The sequence below is a fragment of the Taudactylus pleione genome, unplaced genomic scaffold, assembly GCF_031769625.1.
Source record: "Taudactylus pleione unplaced genomic scaffold, aTauple2 ptg000377l, whole genome shotgun sequence".
NCBI classification, from domain to species: Eukaryota; Metazoa; Chordata; class Amphibia; order Anura; family Myobatrachidae; genus Taudactylus; species Taudactylus pleione.
Genome location: NW_028284778.1, coordinates 1490412 through 1507482, shown reverse-complemented (window position 1 = coordinate 1507482; position 17071 = coordinate 1490412). Strand labels below are relative to the sequence as shown.

General features: G+C 39.8%; 1 protein-coding gene across 1 annotated transcript in view; it reads left to right on the top strand.

Annotated features, from left to right (window-relative positions):
* Positions 1-15102, top strand: part of LOC148508002 (uncharacterized) — a 33102-nt gene extending 18000 nt beyond the window's left edge. Inside the window, exons 3-4 of the mRNA XM_088445149.1 lie at positions 5331-6817; positions 12599-15102. Of these exons, the coding sequence (XP_088301275.1) occupies positions 5446-6817; positions 12599-14595 (3369 nt within the window). The 5' untranslated portion in view covers positions 5331-5445 and the 3' untranslated portion in view covers positions 14596-15102. The remainder of the gene's footprint in view (positions 1-5330; positions 6818-12598) is intronic.
* Positions 15103-17071: the final 1969 nt, after the last annotated feature.

Below are 17071 nucleotides of genomic sequence, written 5' to 3'. Positions count from 1 at the left end.
ACACACCCATGAGGAAAGTTCTGCCCGGCGCACTCTGCCGTGAGGTCCGACCAGGACCCCCAACCACTCCATTAGGCATCCCAGACAAATTGCCACCCCTCTGTGAAGTTTCCAGCCAAATCCATCCAGTGGAAAGCCCAGAACAGGCTCCCGGGTCAAAGTGCTGCCCAGCGTCCACAAAAGGGAGGTCCGACCGGGACCTCAACCCCCCTAAAACTTGGCCAGGTTTTATCCCAATCGCTGCAGGGGTATCCGAATGCACAACCGGACATACAAACAAACAGACCAATTAATTTTATATATAAGATGATGCTGTGCCAGCATGGGCACTTTCAATACAAACCCTTTTTGTATTAATAAGAGTTTCATTTAAAAAAAAACTCACACCAGTTCAAAGCCAATGTATTAATCAGTTTATGTTTCCGGAAGGGTGTTTATTTATTTTTCAATCCTGACGTTCTAAAAGGGTTGGTGAGGAAGAGAACTGTCACTGATATTATCAGTTAGATAAGTTTGGTTAGATCGAATATTATGAAACCGCTTCTTTAAAATGATCAGCAAAGGGCGTAACAAGAGGGTGAACACGGAGCACAGGTAGGTGGGTGGTCAGAGGAGCTGAGTATTGAGGAGGGTTCATAAGCTTTTATGAAAAGGTGAGTGTACAAGGCATACTATCGGTTTTATATTGGGTTAACTTCTACTTTCAGGTATCTTTTATTTTTTTTCCACCATAATTACGTATGTTAATACATTGTCATCAGTCTCAAGTCTATTATAACATTAGTCGCGTAAATACAGCTATTGACGTATGTGTTGTGTACAAAAAAGGAAAGCGTTAAGTCATAAGAATGCATATAATGGCAATAACCCATAGCATACACCGCAATTGGGCAATGCCCGGCTCTTCCCTTAACGTGGCAGCTTATACCATACCTATTCCTTCTCAGGCCACGGCTCTTGTAGTGACGAGATATATAGTCTGGTCCAGGAATAGCGGGAGGGTTTTCCCGCTGTCTGTGCACAGTGGATGGTGTTGTATCGGTAAAATAATGATGCAGCGGATCACTTCTCTAGCGGCAAGTGACATTACTAAAGCAACCAGCTTGTGGCCAAATTAATAAAAATGAAGTACAAAAAAGTTTTTTTGAGATTTTTGCAAATTTAATTAAAAAAAACAATGTACATAAGTATTCACAGCCTTTGCCATGAAGCTCAAATTTGAGCTCAGGTGCATCCTGTTTCCACTGATCATCCTTGAGATGTTCCTACAGCTTAATTGGAGTCCACCTGTGGTAAATTCAGTTGATTGGACATGATTTTGAAAGGCATACACGTGTCTCTATAAGGTCCCACACTTGACAGTGCATGTCAGAGCACAAACCAAGGATGAAGTCCAAGGAATTGTCTGTAGACCTCTGAGACAGAATTCTCTCAAGGCACAAATCTGGGGAAGGGTACAGAAAAATATCTGCTGCTTTTGAAGGTCCCAATGAGCACAGTGGCCTCCAACATGCATAAATGGAAGAAGTTCGGAACCACCAGGACCCTTCCTAGTGTTGGCCGGCCATCTAAACTGAGCGATCGGGGGAGAAGGGCCCCAGTCAGGGAGGTGAGCAAGAACCCGATGGTCACTCTGTCAGAGCTACAGCATTCCTCTGTGGAGAGAGGAGAACCTTCCAGAAGGACAACCATCTCTGCAGCAATCCACCAATCAGGCCTGTATGGTACATTGGCCAGACGGAAGCCATTCCTTAGTAAAAAGCACATGGCAGCCCGCCTGGAGTTTGCCAAAATGCACCTGAAGGACTCTCAGACCATGATGAGACAAAGTTTGGCGTGAATGCCAGGCGTTATGTTTGGAGGAAACCAGGCACCGCTCATCACCAGGCCAATACCATCTCTACAGTGAAGCATGGTGGTGGCAGCATTGTGCTGTGGGAATGTTTTTCTGTGGCTGGAACTTTGAGACTAGTCAGGATAGAGGGAAAGATGAATGCAGCAATGTACAGAGACATCCTGGATGAAAACCTGCTCCAGAGCGCTCTTGACCTCTTACTGGGGCGACTGTTTATCTTTCAGCAGGGCAACAACCCTAAGCACACAGCCAAGATATCAAAGGAGTGGCTTCAGGACAACTCTGTGAATGCCCTTGAGTGACCCAGACTTGAATCCGATTGAACATCTCTGGAGAGATTTGAAAATGGCTGTGCACCGACTCTTCCCATCCAACCTGAGGGAGCTTGAGAGGTGCTGCAAAGAGGAATGGGCGAAACTGCCCAAAGATAGGTGTGCCAAGCTTGTGGCATTATATTCAAAAAGACTTGAGGCTGTAATTGCTGCCAAAGGTGCATCAACAAATTATTGAGAACAGGCTGTGAATACTTATGTACATGTGATTTATTTTTATTTTTTTAATTAAATTTGCAAAAATCTCAAACTTTTTACACGTTGTCATTATGGGGCATTGTTTGTAGAATATTGAGGAAAAAAAATTATTCCATTTTGGAATAAGGCTGTAACATAACAAAATGTGGAAAAAGTGAAGCGCTGTGAATACTTTCCGGATGCACTTTATATATAACACTTCTAATACTGGCTATCAAAGTTAGTCAAATAACCTCTTTTATTCAGTGCCTCCATTGAGAATCCGTAAAAGTATTTTAAATAAAAATGACTTAATTTTATTTATATAACCTGCCATAATAATATGCCTTTTTATTTTGCTTTTAAGACCAGTCTCCACAGCAAAATTTGTCTTAGGGCCTCTTGTTACAGATCAAGCTCTTAAAAGACCAGAGCGCAGACCTCTCAGGGTCCCCTTGGTGCACCTAATGCAGAATGTATGTTAAAACTAACTTCTTGTGTATGTTGTTTTTATAACCAGAATAGACCATATGATTGGAGAGCAGTGTGGGATTATTGAAAAATAAAATTGGCGACGGTCTTGATCCTTGTTTGAAGTTGCCTGTGACCAGTTACGATTTATGACTGTATGGCTTTGGTCTTGTAGAAGAAATACTTTAGCTGGCCACACAGGGTACAGTTTGGTTTATCAATGTGGCCTTTGGTTTATCAATGGCCACAGCTTGCACGCAGGTTCCATGACAGTTAAAAAAAAAAATTTGCCATTCTGATCGCGTTTAATATTCTATTCTGGAAAACAAGTTTGGCATTTCCCTTCCCCCTCCTCATAGTCACATGTTTGGAATCATTATTAGTCCTGGAAATGTAAGCACCCTTGTACAATTCCAGTTATCTGGCCCAGACCCTTTAACAGCTAGCATGGAGCAGTTTGGTCTGTCTTCATGTGTGCCCATTGTATGAGCCACATTTTTGATTAATTTAAACGGTATCAATAATCCAGGAAGAAATCTCAGAGGATTGTTTCTGTAAAAATGGTCTGGAGTGGACAAATATTCAGTATTTGAGTGTTTCCTACATCTAAAGGAGTTGGGTACGGGATGCCGGAGCTCGGGATCCTGTCGGTCAGAATCCTGATGCCAGCATCCCGACAGGCTAAGGATACCGACACTTGTCGGTTATCATCCTAACCCTCACCCTCTTCCTACCCTAACCCTCCCTCCCCGGTGCCTGAACCTAACCTCCCCCTTAGTGCCTAAGATTAACCATCCCCCTAGTACCTAACCCTCCCTCTAACCGCAGTACTTAATGTCGGAATACCAGCGCAGGGATTCTGACAGGTGTCAGGATTCCGGTGCCATCATCCAGACTATCGGGATATTGACCAGTTCACATCAAGGAAGGTGTTTGTGAAATCCAAATGAAATGACAAGGTCACCGACTGGAAGTGACTACAAATAAGAGAATTGACCAATTTTGAATACTCCCTTGAAAACAAAGTTATGGATGAAGAGGCGTCATCGTCATGGCATACAAGGTGACCAAAAGTAGGAGAAGAACCAAGGAAACATCCCCAGACAGCGAATGGATGTTAGTACCCAATGTAGCTTGTGGGCAAGGTACTGTAGGGTAAAAGAAGACCATTTACAGAAAGGTAGTAGGGTGGGATCTTTCTAAAGTGCATTCTACTAAAGCCATACTGGAAAGCTACTTGTCCAGTGAAACAAGAACAATGAACATATTTCAAATGTTATAGCTTATAGTGTTCATTCTAGCTTCTTGATCGGACAGGGAACTGATCAAGATAGAGGGCACATCTGTATGTCCCGAAAATGTGGGCAAGGCCTCTCGGTGGAGGAACATGGCCTCACGGCACCCCCCCCCCCTTTCATCATTTTAGGGGTTGTGCCCAGCACTCATGGAGATACTGGGCTGCCTCCAAGCTCTCCCTGCTCTCTGAATAGATGTCGTGCGCATGTGCTTTGCATCTAGTCACCGTCTGCTCACTGCTCCCACCCGCCCCCCTAATGTTTCCCCTCCATGGAACACTGCGGCCCACAGGAGGCAGTGTCTGGCTGTGATTAGCGAGGCACCGGGGTGCCTCCATAAGGGCACATTTTTGGCCTTTTAAAATCAGGCACGATACAGCGCACTGCCGAAACAGCCTAGCGGGAACACTAGCCTAGTAAAGTCCAATAGTTTGGAACAAGAGGCGCAGTGTCCTTTGTGTCTGTGGTTGATATTTCTTTTTACATCAGTGGAAAACATGAGTTACTTGTTTTTATGTTTAACAAATCTGCAATTGAATTCTATAGATATCCCCATATAGTTTACTGAACTTTAATAAGCAATTAGGGATATAGTATATTTTATCTTCCGACCACTTTACATGAAGCTGGTAGCTATTGGGGGCCAAATTAAAGCACTTTTGAGGAACACTTAGATTGAATCCCCTTTCTATGCAAGCAAACACTAAAATTCTGAAGGATATAGGCTTCAGGGAGCTGGAGCTGGTCAAGGGAAGGGACCTCATTCAGTTGATGCCATAATTTATAGAAGGGTTTCATGAAGACTGAACTAGGAAGCAATTAGGAAACTAGTCACGGTAAACTGGAAGTCTTTAGCTACCCAATACCTTTTGTGGCACGGCCACTGTTTTTTTCACAAGATTATCTTCATAATATGTCATAATTGCTATATTGTTCTTATTTAGCGCTACTGGTATTTTTTTAATACTCTGTAATTAAATGTGCTGTTTATTGTAAAATGTGCTTTTTTTTTCCGTCAATAAAACAAGGATTGCGAGGCCGGGCAGATGAGCAGCCACACTGGCAGCTGACAAAATGGAAAGCATAAAGAATTCTCAATGTAAAACATTTATTTAATTTTTAAACCCATTTTGGAAGTTAAGATTTAGGGAAATGGAGTTGGTAAAAGCTAAGAACTTACTTTGTATTTCTTTTGAACAGGTCTTTGAGAGGCCGCGAATGATCCGGAGGATTCAGTACCCATATTTCTACATCCGAATGCTTACGAGAAGATTATACCTTTTGTTAAATACTCCAAGGAAGTAACACAATACAAATGAGCACCTGTTTGAAACACATGACGAGGGAGCCAACGTCACATGAGGATTTAAGTGACTTTAATATCACCACAGCCGTGATGAATATGCAGTGTTATTCAGCAGATCATGTTAAAGAGGAATCAGTCTCATGTGAAAGAGGAAACCTCAAAGGCACTGATTTGTATACAACCAGAGATCATACAGAATACACATCTCATATTAAGGAGGAATCGGACTCATGTGAAGAAGAAAATGTCACAGACTTTAGCCATACACCCACAGATCATACACAATACACGTCTGCTAATGTCAAGGAAGAGTCCTTCTCAGGTGAAAGAGGAAACCTCACAATCACTGACATTTATACAACCACAGGTCATACACGGCAAACATCTCATATTAAGGAGGAATCCATCTCATGTGATGGAGGAAATCTCACAGACACTGACAGTTATACACCCACAGATCAGGCACAATATACATCTTATATAAAGGAGGAATCAGTCTCGCATGATGACATCACAGACACCGACATTCACACATCCACACATACTTTGACTCCTAGTGAGGAAGAATTGGTCTCTTGTAAAAAACTAAACCTCATGGACACCGACATCTATTCTTTTACGATTACTGGCGAGTATATTGAAGGCATTGGTAAACCCCAAGCAAAAAACAAGCCCCCACAAGACATATCTGCTTCGTCATCTCTCCAAATAACAAAGACCATGTACACTTGCCCTGTTTGTAAGAGGAGTTTCAACAATCATGGTAATCTTGTAAGACACCGAGAAACGCACAAAGGGAAGACGATGACTTGCTCAGAGTGTGGGGCTGACTTCTGCAATAAAACCGATCTCTCAGCGCACATAAGAACCCACAGAGCAAGCAGAAGTTTGTACTGCTCTGAATGTGATAAAATGTTTGCTAGCAACTCTCATCTGGTCATCCATCAGAGAATACACACTGGAGAGAAGCCATTTGCATGTTCCGATTGCCATAAACGGTTTTCCAATAAATCAAACCTTGCTGAACACATGAGGGTTCACACCGGGCCGAAACAGTTCTGTTGCACGGTTTGTGGAAAGTCTTACGCTCGAAAGGATAACCTCGTTAATCACCAGAGGATTCACCAGGGAGATGTAACGTTCACCTGTTCTCAATGTGGAAGGTGTTTTGTCGATGAGCACAAATTTGTTCGACATCAGAAATTTCATACGTTGGAGAAGCCATTCTGCTGTGCTCTTTGTGGGAAACGTTTCACTCATAAAGCTCTGCTCCTTAGACACGAACGGACTCACGTGGACGAGAAACCGTTCAATTGCCCTCAGTGTGATAAATGTTTTCTTAGACAGGGTGAGCTAGTCAAGCATCAGAGAACTCACACCGGCGAGAAGCCTTTTGCCTGTGCCGAATGTGGGAAATGTTTTAGCACCGGATCAGGCCTTATCAACCACAAGAAAATCCATACCACAGAAAAGCCCTTTACATGTTCTCAGTGTGGCAATAGCTTCAAGCAGAAAAACAACCTCATTCGACATCAGCGAGTCCACACGGTAGAGAAGCCTTATACTTGTTCTGAATGCGGTAAAGGGTTCACTACAAAGTCAAACTTTAATATACATCAGAGAATTCACACGGTTAGGAGGCAGCTTTCCTGCCCCGAATGTGGTAAACATTTCCCTTACAAAAGTAAATTAATAGAACATTTGCAAAGTCACTCCGATGACCCGCAGTAACCGTTATTCTTTCAAAAATCTTCAACTTTTTTATGCCGTTTATATACTATCAGTCTAAAAAAAATTGTGGAACTTTTTTTTTTTCGTTTTGTTTATTACTTGGCACTCAATTTATTACTTTTCGCTGATCATATTTCCATGCTCCTATGATCTTGTTATTATAGTTACAATTAAAATTATCACAACAAAAAATGTATGATTAATAAATATTCATATTTATCAGTGTAGACCAATTTGAGTCACTTGCGTCGGTTGATCCTTTCAATCTGCAAATATTGATGAAGATTTTCTGTGACTTCAATAAAAGTTTTATTTGTTATGCAAGACGTGTCCTGTTTTTTATTGTGATTTTACACTTAAAAATAACCAGTGAAATGTTACAGTGAAGGGTCTTCAGCACAAAATGTTAAAAAATCAGCTAAGAGGGATGAGACTGAATTAGTAAAAGGAAAAGAACGATAAGCAATGTACAGTAGCTTAAGTTTGGGGCAACTGCAGTCTTAAAATTAATCTACCTTTGTGCCATTGTGTGTCTGTGTTTCTGTGGGTTCAGGTTTAGATTAGTATTTTTCCAATTCTTCAAATGTGTATGTGTGTACATATATATATATGTGTGTGTGTATGTATGTATATATAATATATTATATATATATATATATATATATATATATATATATATATATATATATTAGTGTGTATTATATAATGTATATACATTTCAAATGTCATTAATATATATTAATATGCTCAGTGAAGGTAGTTGTAAAGAAGATGTATAATATTGTTTTGTTAAATAGAGAGGAGTTCTAGAAAAAGCAAGAATAATGCATACAGTACATTAAGGGGGTCATTCAGACCCACTCGCAAGCGGCAGTACTCTCGCAAGTGGGTCGATGTTCCCCACTGCGCATGCGCACGACGGAGGGAGCTCCGTCGTGCGCATGCGCGAGACCCGGACTGCGACAGCCAAGCTGTCGCTCCGGGTCTCGCACCAAAGGGGGCGTGCTGTCGATGGTGACTGACAGCACGCCCCCCTTTGGTGGGCATGCCTGCCAGACGGAGGCGTTCCCATGGGAACGCCTACCGTCTGAAGCCGGCCCCACTGACATCACTAGTGATGTCAGTGGGAGTGATTTTGGCTCTGATAGAGCCAAAATCACTCCAGGGCTTGTGGCTGGGAAACCCTACCACAGGGTTTCCGTCGCAAGTCCGATGGTCAAGACCATCGCGACCATCTTTTTGGACGCTCGTATATGCTGTGGGTGGTCACCCACAGCTATACGAGCGTCCAGGAGGACGCTCCATTTCAATGGAGGAGGGCCCTGTTTCAGAGCGAGCGCTCTGGTCAGAGCGTCCGGCTCTGAATCAGGCCCTAAGGCCTCGTATTGGCATCATAATAAAAATCTTTTATTTTTCCAAGCTTAGCACTAAAAATGTGATACATTACTTATCTACTGTAGGGTTTATAACATCCCTATATCTCATGTATACGTAAAAGCTAAGTCACCTTGTCAGACATGAAGCTGGTGACACTTGTCCGAAATTAACACTTGTGATTCCATGAAACCATGATTCGAGTGAAGGTTGAACAGAGTGTATGGAAATAATGTAGATTTTTAACTGTATATGTCTGTATATATAAGACAATAGGAAATATTGGTTTTGATGCTCAGTCTGGACATTGAGGCACCTGCGTAATTCGAGCATTTACGTTTGTGGTCAATTTGCTACACACCCAGCAGGTTGAACAGGCAGATCTCACTATAGGGTATATTTACTAAAGTGTAGGTTTTTAGAAGTGGAGAAAAAAAATCAGATTTTACTTAACATTCATCTGGCACCTACTAGAAGATAATAGCTAGAATCTGATTGGTTGCTATGGGCAATATCTCCCACACTTTTTATATATAAAATATACCCCTAAGTGTGCTGTTCTGTTTTTATGTGGGTGATATATAGCAATTTCTTAGAAGCGGCACTTCTCAATGGGTTAAATGTAGCCTGAAATACACAAACTGGTGCCCTCCAAAGGAAAATCCAAATCAACAGACAACCCAAATGTAGATATCGAACGGCAGCACTCAGAAAAAATTACTCTCAGTCAGGGTGCGAGTGAACAAAGAACAAACAATGCTTACCTATATAGGTGCAAGACGGCGGGCAGAGACATGGACGGTCTTGCACCTATATAGGTAAGCATTGTTTGTTCTTTGTTCACTTGCACCCTGACGGAAATACCGCCACTGAGTATTGAAACGTTGGTTCACATACCTGACTGAGAGTAATTTTTTCTGAGTGCAGCCATTCGAGATATATATATATATATATATATATATATATATATATATATATCTCTGTATGTATGTATACTGTATGTATGTGCAATAAAAAATAAATTATATGTAGTCATTTTTTTTACAAAAAAAGGATGGAAAGATTTTTAAGGTACGATTTTGTCATTCAATACATTTTTTACAGCAGATTTCAAACTCTCTACGATAATGCTAAAATGGCTTTTCCATTCAGAAATATTTTTGGTTTATTTTTTTGCCAGAAGCATAGTAAAAGTAAATATCTATTCAAAAAGTTTTTTTGTTTATTTTTGGAAATTTAAGTATGTTGTCAAATTTTTGGTTTATTGGGCATTTGTGTTTGTTGTAAAATTTGCCACACACCCAGTAGTTTGAACAGTCAGACCTCTCTAAGGGGTAAATTAACTAAGAATCGTGTTTTGGTAGAGATTGAAATCTCGGGTGAGTTTAGGCATTTTTTTCAACTCGCAAATTTACAACTCTGGTGAGTTTGGGAGATATTTCTCTATGTACACTGAAAAACTCGTGTGAGATTGCAAACACGATTAAATACACCATCGGCCAAGCTCGAAAGCACTTTCACTGAAAAGTATACAACTTGGGGAATTTGTCAAGAATCGTGTTTACAATCATGGGTGTAATTGTAGCAAACTCAGACCTAAATAGAAGTTTCAAATAGACCACCGCCTGAGCTGCGTGTTCTGCTGAAAAAAAAAGATCAGTGTGATCTGTGTATTTTTCTGCATCTACAGATAGTATGAAGTGTTTTGTTTTTTAATGACGTAGGGTCCCCCCCTCCCCCCAAAATAATTTGTTTGCTGCTGGTTTTAAAAATAGGAGGAACCCTACGCAATTTTTTTCCCCCATATTTTTAGGAACCAAGACTGGTTGAGACACCCGGGGCTGTTTATGCTTCTTTTTGTGGTGGGAGGGGATGTCATTTTTTTTTAAAATAAACCCTTTTTTCATATTAAAAAGACACAAGCAGCCTTCACATATCTCACTGATATGTGCAGGCTGCATGTTCGGGAGTGTTTGGCTGCGGTCAGACACTGCAAACTCAGGTGAGAAATCTTGATCACATACACCATCGGAAAACACACTCAGCAAAACACGATTCTTGGTAATTTTGAGTGTTGCAGAAGCCTAAAATCACTCGAGTCAAACTGAGTTTAAAAATGGCAAAACACGATTCTCCGTAAAGTGTGCTGGTCCTGTTTCTCTGTAAACCTTTCTAAAATAGGTGGAGCGCATTAAATTAAAGCGTGTTTGTGTTTAATTTATCACACTCACTACATTTTGTGCAGCAGATTTCAAACTCTTTTACTATACTGTTGAAATGGCTTGTCTATAAAAACAGAGGGTTTTACATTCAGAAATCATTTGTTTTGTTTTTTGCCAGAAGCATAGTAAAAATAAATATATTTTCAAAAAGTTGAACAATGAATTAATTATGGATTATCTTTAATAAAGGAGCTGTAGTTATGCCCATTAATATACCCGCACCAATTTACCAATAATTATCTTAACATTTTTTTTATGGAATAGGCTACATTTTTAAGCCCCTTCCATTTTCCCTTGGTGTTATTTTTTTTATGAATCCCTCTAATGTGTCCTTATTGTTTATTATTATGAGTACTAGTGCCCATCCCACCTTCACATTTCCTTTACTAGTGTTTAATATTTGTATATAAATGTTATGTCTTTTTTTCAACTTTTTTTTATCCTGCAAATTATTTCATGGTATAACTCTTCAACCATTACACATATTAAATCAAATATAATGCATTAGTTGCAAATGTATTCAAAATCCTCACTTATCCAAGTAAATTGTTAGATTATCAAAACTTGTGAACAGTATCAATAAACAAACATCAAGTTAAACGTTACTACAGATTTTATACAAACGCGTTTCATGACTTTGTTTACCTAACTTGGATAAAATCCCCACTGTTTTACAATTTTGCTGAATTATTTTGTTTCCTTTCTTGAAATTGCTTGGTGTGACATACATACCACTGTGCATTATCTTAACTACTGTCTGGACACTAAATATTTATGATGTGACAGTCACAGAACACTGTGTAGTGTGTAGTGGCTCCGGTCCATGGTAAGCCATACCAGCCGATACCTTTTAACTATACACATCCATGTTCAAAGCCACCTTCTATTACCATCATACATTAAAACTGAAGTGGTGTGAATCAAACCTTTTCAATTTATAGAGGCTTGATTGCAATCTACCATCTAAAAAGAATATTGTAATTTCAACACATTTTCTGATGAAGCAAAGTTTTTTTTGTGAAACGTGTTAAATACTGTTCTGATTTCATTCTCAGGAGAGATCTACTTCACTCTATCTAATAAAGATTTGCATTTTGAAGGGTTCTAGTGTATTCAAATATGGGTATATCACAACTCTAGATGAGAACCTCATTTAGATGGTACACTTGTGCTCAATAGAAATATTAATTCTTGCTACATTATACAGTATAAATATGATTATTCCAGAACACAGGATTTTCAGGGGTTCAAGAAGAGCCATAGAACTGTCAGATGTCCACAAAATTGCCATAGCCATTCACTATACTAACAGTGTGTGCGTAGGTACTTGCTCTATACTTGCTGTTTGGTGTGAATTGTTATATATGCTTTATAATTTTTTTTTGGTGCAATTATTTCCTTGAATCGTGCAAGGCCACTGATAAACTGTCAATCTCAGTCCTAGAGTTTACTGGTGTGAGTGATTAATCCAGAGGATGTGGGGCAACTTGGCAGGAAATACATCATAAATGGCAGTGTTTTTTCATGCAATTCATTTAACGACAATTGAGACAGAAAACGGTTATTGTTGCCCCTGAAATTAGGCAAGAACAATCCATAATTGAATTTTAAAAAATGTTTTAAGAGGAAGAAGTCAATCAAGTTTTAATTTCATCTACCTAAGTCAGTATTGGTTATTTTAAGTCAGATGTGACATTTTCAGTTGAATGTTTTGAAAAAAATCTATGGATATCTGATATAAGACAACAGGAAAATTATAATGGCAATATAGTACTTTTTTCTTCTGAAGTGTGCATTTTGATTAATCGTGTGTTGTTTTTTAATTTTTTTAACAGATTTTTCAAATAATAACTCAAATGGAAAACTGGACATTTCTACTATTGCTTTGGATCCTGCTAATGAAAATTATAGGTCAAATAAAAATACTCAAGAAATAATATACTCAACAAAACATAAACCTGACCTGTCAAATGTTGAGAAGAATATTAATGAAGACTCTGTCTCACTCAAAGAAAGGAATCTCACAGGCAACAACCATTGTATATCTACTCCTGTCAAAGAAGACTCAGTCTTGTGTGAAGGAGGAATCCTCACAAGCACTGACATTTATACACACGTATATCATACACAATATACATCTACTCATATGAAGGAGGAATCCCTTTTATGTGATGGAGGGAACCTCACAGACACTGACATTTATACACCCACAGATCATACACAATATACATCTAATCATATTAAGGTGGAATCAGTCTCATGTGAAAGAGGAAGCTCCACAGTCACTGACATGTATACACCCACAGATCATGCACAGTATACATCTACTCATATTAAGGAGGAACCAATCTCATGTGATGGAGGAGCCCTCACTGACATTTACACACCCACAGATCGTACACAATATACATCTCATATTAAGGAGGAATCTGTGTCACGTGAAGGAGCAACTTGGGCAGGCACTAATGTTTATATACCTACAGATCACACACAGTATAAATCTACTGATATTAAGGAGGAATCAATCTCGTGTGATGGAGGAAATCTCTTTGAAAATGACATCTATGCTTTTACATTTACTGGGGAATATATTGAAGGGAATGGAAATGGCCAAGAAATAATGAAGCCCCCACAATTAGCACAAGGGAGCAAGTATATTAAATTCACAGCTCCATCTTCTCAAAGCGCTAAGACAATGTACACATGCCCAGTGTGCCAGAGAAGTTTCAATAACCACGGGAATCTTGTAAAACACCGGGAAGCCCACAAAGGAAAAAAGCCAACTTGTTCAATTTGCTGGGAACAGTTCTTGTCCCAGTCAGACTTATTGGTCCATCAGATCCAGTCCCACAAAATTGACAAATCCACCCGAGATCCTCCGAAAGCAAGAAAATCAACTTGTTCGAAGTGCGGAGCCAAGTTTTCTTTTAAGAGTGACCTGTTGGCTCACCGAAAAGTCCACAAAATTGATAAACACCTGTACTGCTCTGAATGCAACAAACACTTTTTCTGCAACTCTCAACTGGTAATCCATCGGAGAATCCACACTGGGGAGAAGCCATTTGCATGTCCTGAGTGTGGGAAACAATTCTCCAATAAATCAAACCTTGCAGAGCACATGAGAGTTCACACAGGAACTAAACCCCATCCTTGCTCAGACTGTGGTAAGTGTTTTTCTAGAAAAGACAACCTAATCAGCCACCAACGAAAGCATGAGGGGGACAAAACGTTGACATGCTCCGACTGCGGGAGGTGGTTCCTCGATCATCACAAATTTGTGAAGCATCAGAGATTTCACGCATTGGAGAAACCATTTTCTTGCACTGACTGTGGGAAAAGCTTTACCCACAATGCAGTTCTTCTCAGACACCAGCGATGCCACGTGGACGAAAAACCTTACGTCTGCTCCGACTGTGGGAAGTGTTTCATTCGGCATGGTGAACTTGTGAAGCATCTAAGAATCCACACTGGAGAGAAGCCATTTGTATGCTCCGATTGTGGCAAGCACTTTAGCACGGGTTCTGGTCTTATAAACCACAGGAAAATCCACGCCACTGAGAAGCCATTTGAGTGTTCGGAGTGTGGCAGCAGTTTCAAGCAGAAGAACCATCTGATAATCCACCAGAGGGTCCACACAGGAGAGAAACCTTATACCTGTGCTGACTGCAATAAAGGATTTACAACCAAGTCCAACTTCAACATACATCGGAAGATTCACACAGTCAGGAGGCAGCTTTCGTGCCCCGAATGCGCTAAACACTTTCCTTATAAAAGTCAGCTAAAAGAGCATTTAAAAATCCATGAAGGTAATATATCTGATGAGGATCAGTAATGACTGAATGTATGCAGGAAATTCATAGAATTAGCGAACAGTGAGCATTTCTGGGGGGTCCTGCAGAAAGTCTGTCTTCCTGTAGCTTCCTCTCTGCTCCTCCGTTTGGGACTCACCATACATGCTCCCAGATCTTACGGGGTATAGGTAGTATCTGAAGTACTGATTTTGCAAGGGCTGCAGCTTCTGTTGGCACTCCGTCACGTCCGGGCCACTATCGGCTGCACACCTGCAACAGCAGTAGATCTGCCAATGCACGATGGGCATTAGTAATGTGCAAGGTTTCCAGCAACGGACCCTAAAATCAAGATCTTATACAGAAGTCATGCTGTATAAAGGAGAAGGAAGTAGGTTAAATAATGACATTTTAGGTGGGGGGGGGGGAGAAACTATTCAAATCGTTTTGTATTTACTTTTTTTTAAAAAAAACAAATATATGTTTGTAACATATTTTGGCAAATGCCTGTGAAATATGTACTTTATTATTATTAATATAAAACAATCTAACTGCACACTATAAATTTGATTTAATAATTGTGTTAAATCAACATTACTGTGCTTGGGTAACATTAATAAAGCTTTATTATATTTGAAAAAAAGGTATTTTTTGCGCTCCATCAGGTCCTTGTTTAGCTGGTTTTGGAATTGGTATAAAGGTAATTGCTATGCTTACATGTTATGTACACAGTTGTTTGAAGAGAGAGCTTTTTCTAGTATTATTTTTTCTATTTCTACTTATCAGACAAGAATACAAAAAAAAAATCCGCTAAATACAGTCTTGTGCATCAAAATAGCACTGGGGGGAAAAGAGAGGCTGTAGCCAGGAGTCAGGCAGCCAGTGAGAGCTTGAAGGGGGCGGGGCTCTGACTGCGTTTGTGCAAGATTCTGTCAGAAGTGTTTATCAAACATAACATTACACATGCCCCTACTAGGTTAGTCCCTGATAACATGGGCATTAGGGTGGTCCACTTTAAAATGGTCAAAAACAAAGATGCTTGAATCATGCCTCCACATAGACTATTTTTGTCTATTATAATGTAGTAACTTGCGTACCAAATTTTAGCTTTGTAGGTTGCAGTTTTTCTTTCTGGAAGCTGACACAAATGGAGATTATGCTTTCAAATGTCTTCTCATGTACATTCGGTTCTACTGGAGGTCTAGAAGTTTGAATTTTCAACCGCTTTCAGAAAGAATGGAGAAGTATAGCTAAAAACTTTATAGTGCAGTGGATATTGCCCTCTTCCAAGATTCTGTATTAAACAGATTACGACAGGAAATGTTAGCATATTTACCAAATGCACTGGAAAAACAGCAACCAAGAGACGATTGTCGAGAGCTTTTGCATTTATCTCTTTTGTTTCTTGGTGGTGGAAATAGCAGGGAAACCTTTCGAGCTCCTGGTCCTACTCACCACTCTCGATGGATGGGTCGAGGTATTTACGCTCTGAAAGTATGTCCATTTCGAAATCAGTTGCAGTTAACACCCAGAGAAGCAAACAACATGGTGAATTTGATTTTTGTTTGTAAGTCTGGTTTATGTAAAGTATTGGAATGAAGCTCCATTGGGAATTAGAGCACAATATAATGACATTGAGCTCTTAAGTCTCCTAAAAATCTACCCTGATGTAACAATTGGTAAGAGAGCTTACATTGCTTATACCAGACACCTCCGATTTCTTTCTGAACACTTAGTAGCTTTAGCATATTTTGACAATCGAGTGTCTACGAAAACCAAAGACAAAAATGGTAAAAAATCTGAAACGTCCACAGCTACCTGATTTTCCTCGACATTTTCAACTATCTGAGGACACAGATCTGAGTCTAGAAAAGTTCAATATAGGGCTGACCCCTCAATATTGTTTGTTTGGAAAATGTATAAAATAATTTAACCTTGTGGAGAAAGAAAATTTGAATGTTTTATTTTTTGGACCACCCTAATGGGCATTAAACGCAAGGAAATAAACAGTATGGCACAGGTTCTCAAACTCGACCCTCAGGACCCCAAACAGTACATATTTACAGGTCTCCTCACAAAATCACAGTTGAAATAATTAGCTCCACCTGTGGAACTTTCAAAAATGTGTCAGTGAGTAATGACTACACCTGTGCACTTGCTTAGTGACCTTGAAAACATGAACTGTGTGGGGTCCTGAGGACTGAGTTTGAGAACCACTGCAGTATTGTATACCCAGGAGACCACAGGGAACGGAAAAGGCTATTCTGAACATATTTCCAAAGAGAATCTCTGTGGATAATTAACAGTCATATTAAAATAATAAGTATGCCTCAAGTATATACTAATATAATAAGTATGATGCAATAGGTGTATGGAGCTTGATTATGATGTCACTGTCAAGCACTGCAATCCCACTTGATGGCGCCTCACTTCTTGTCTGCTAAAATAAGTAACAGCAGGATGAGTAAAATACCCCCAAGGGATTAAGCTGTCACTTAGAAGGGGGGATTTAAGAACTGA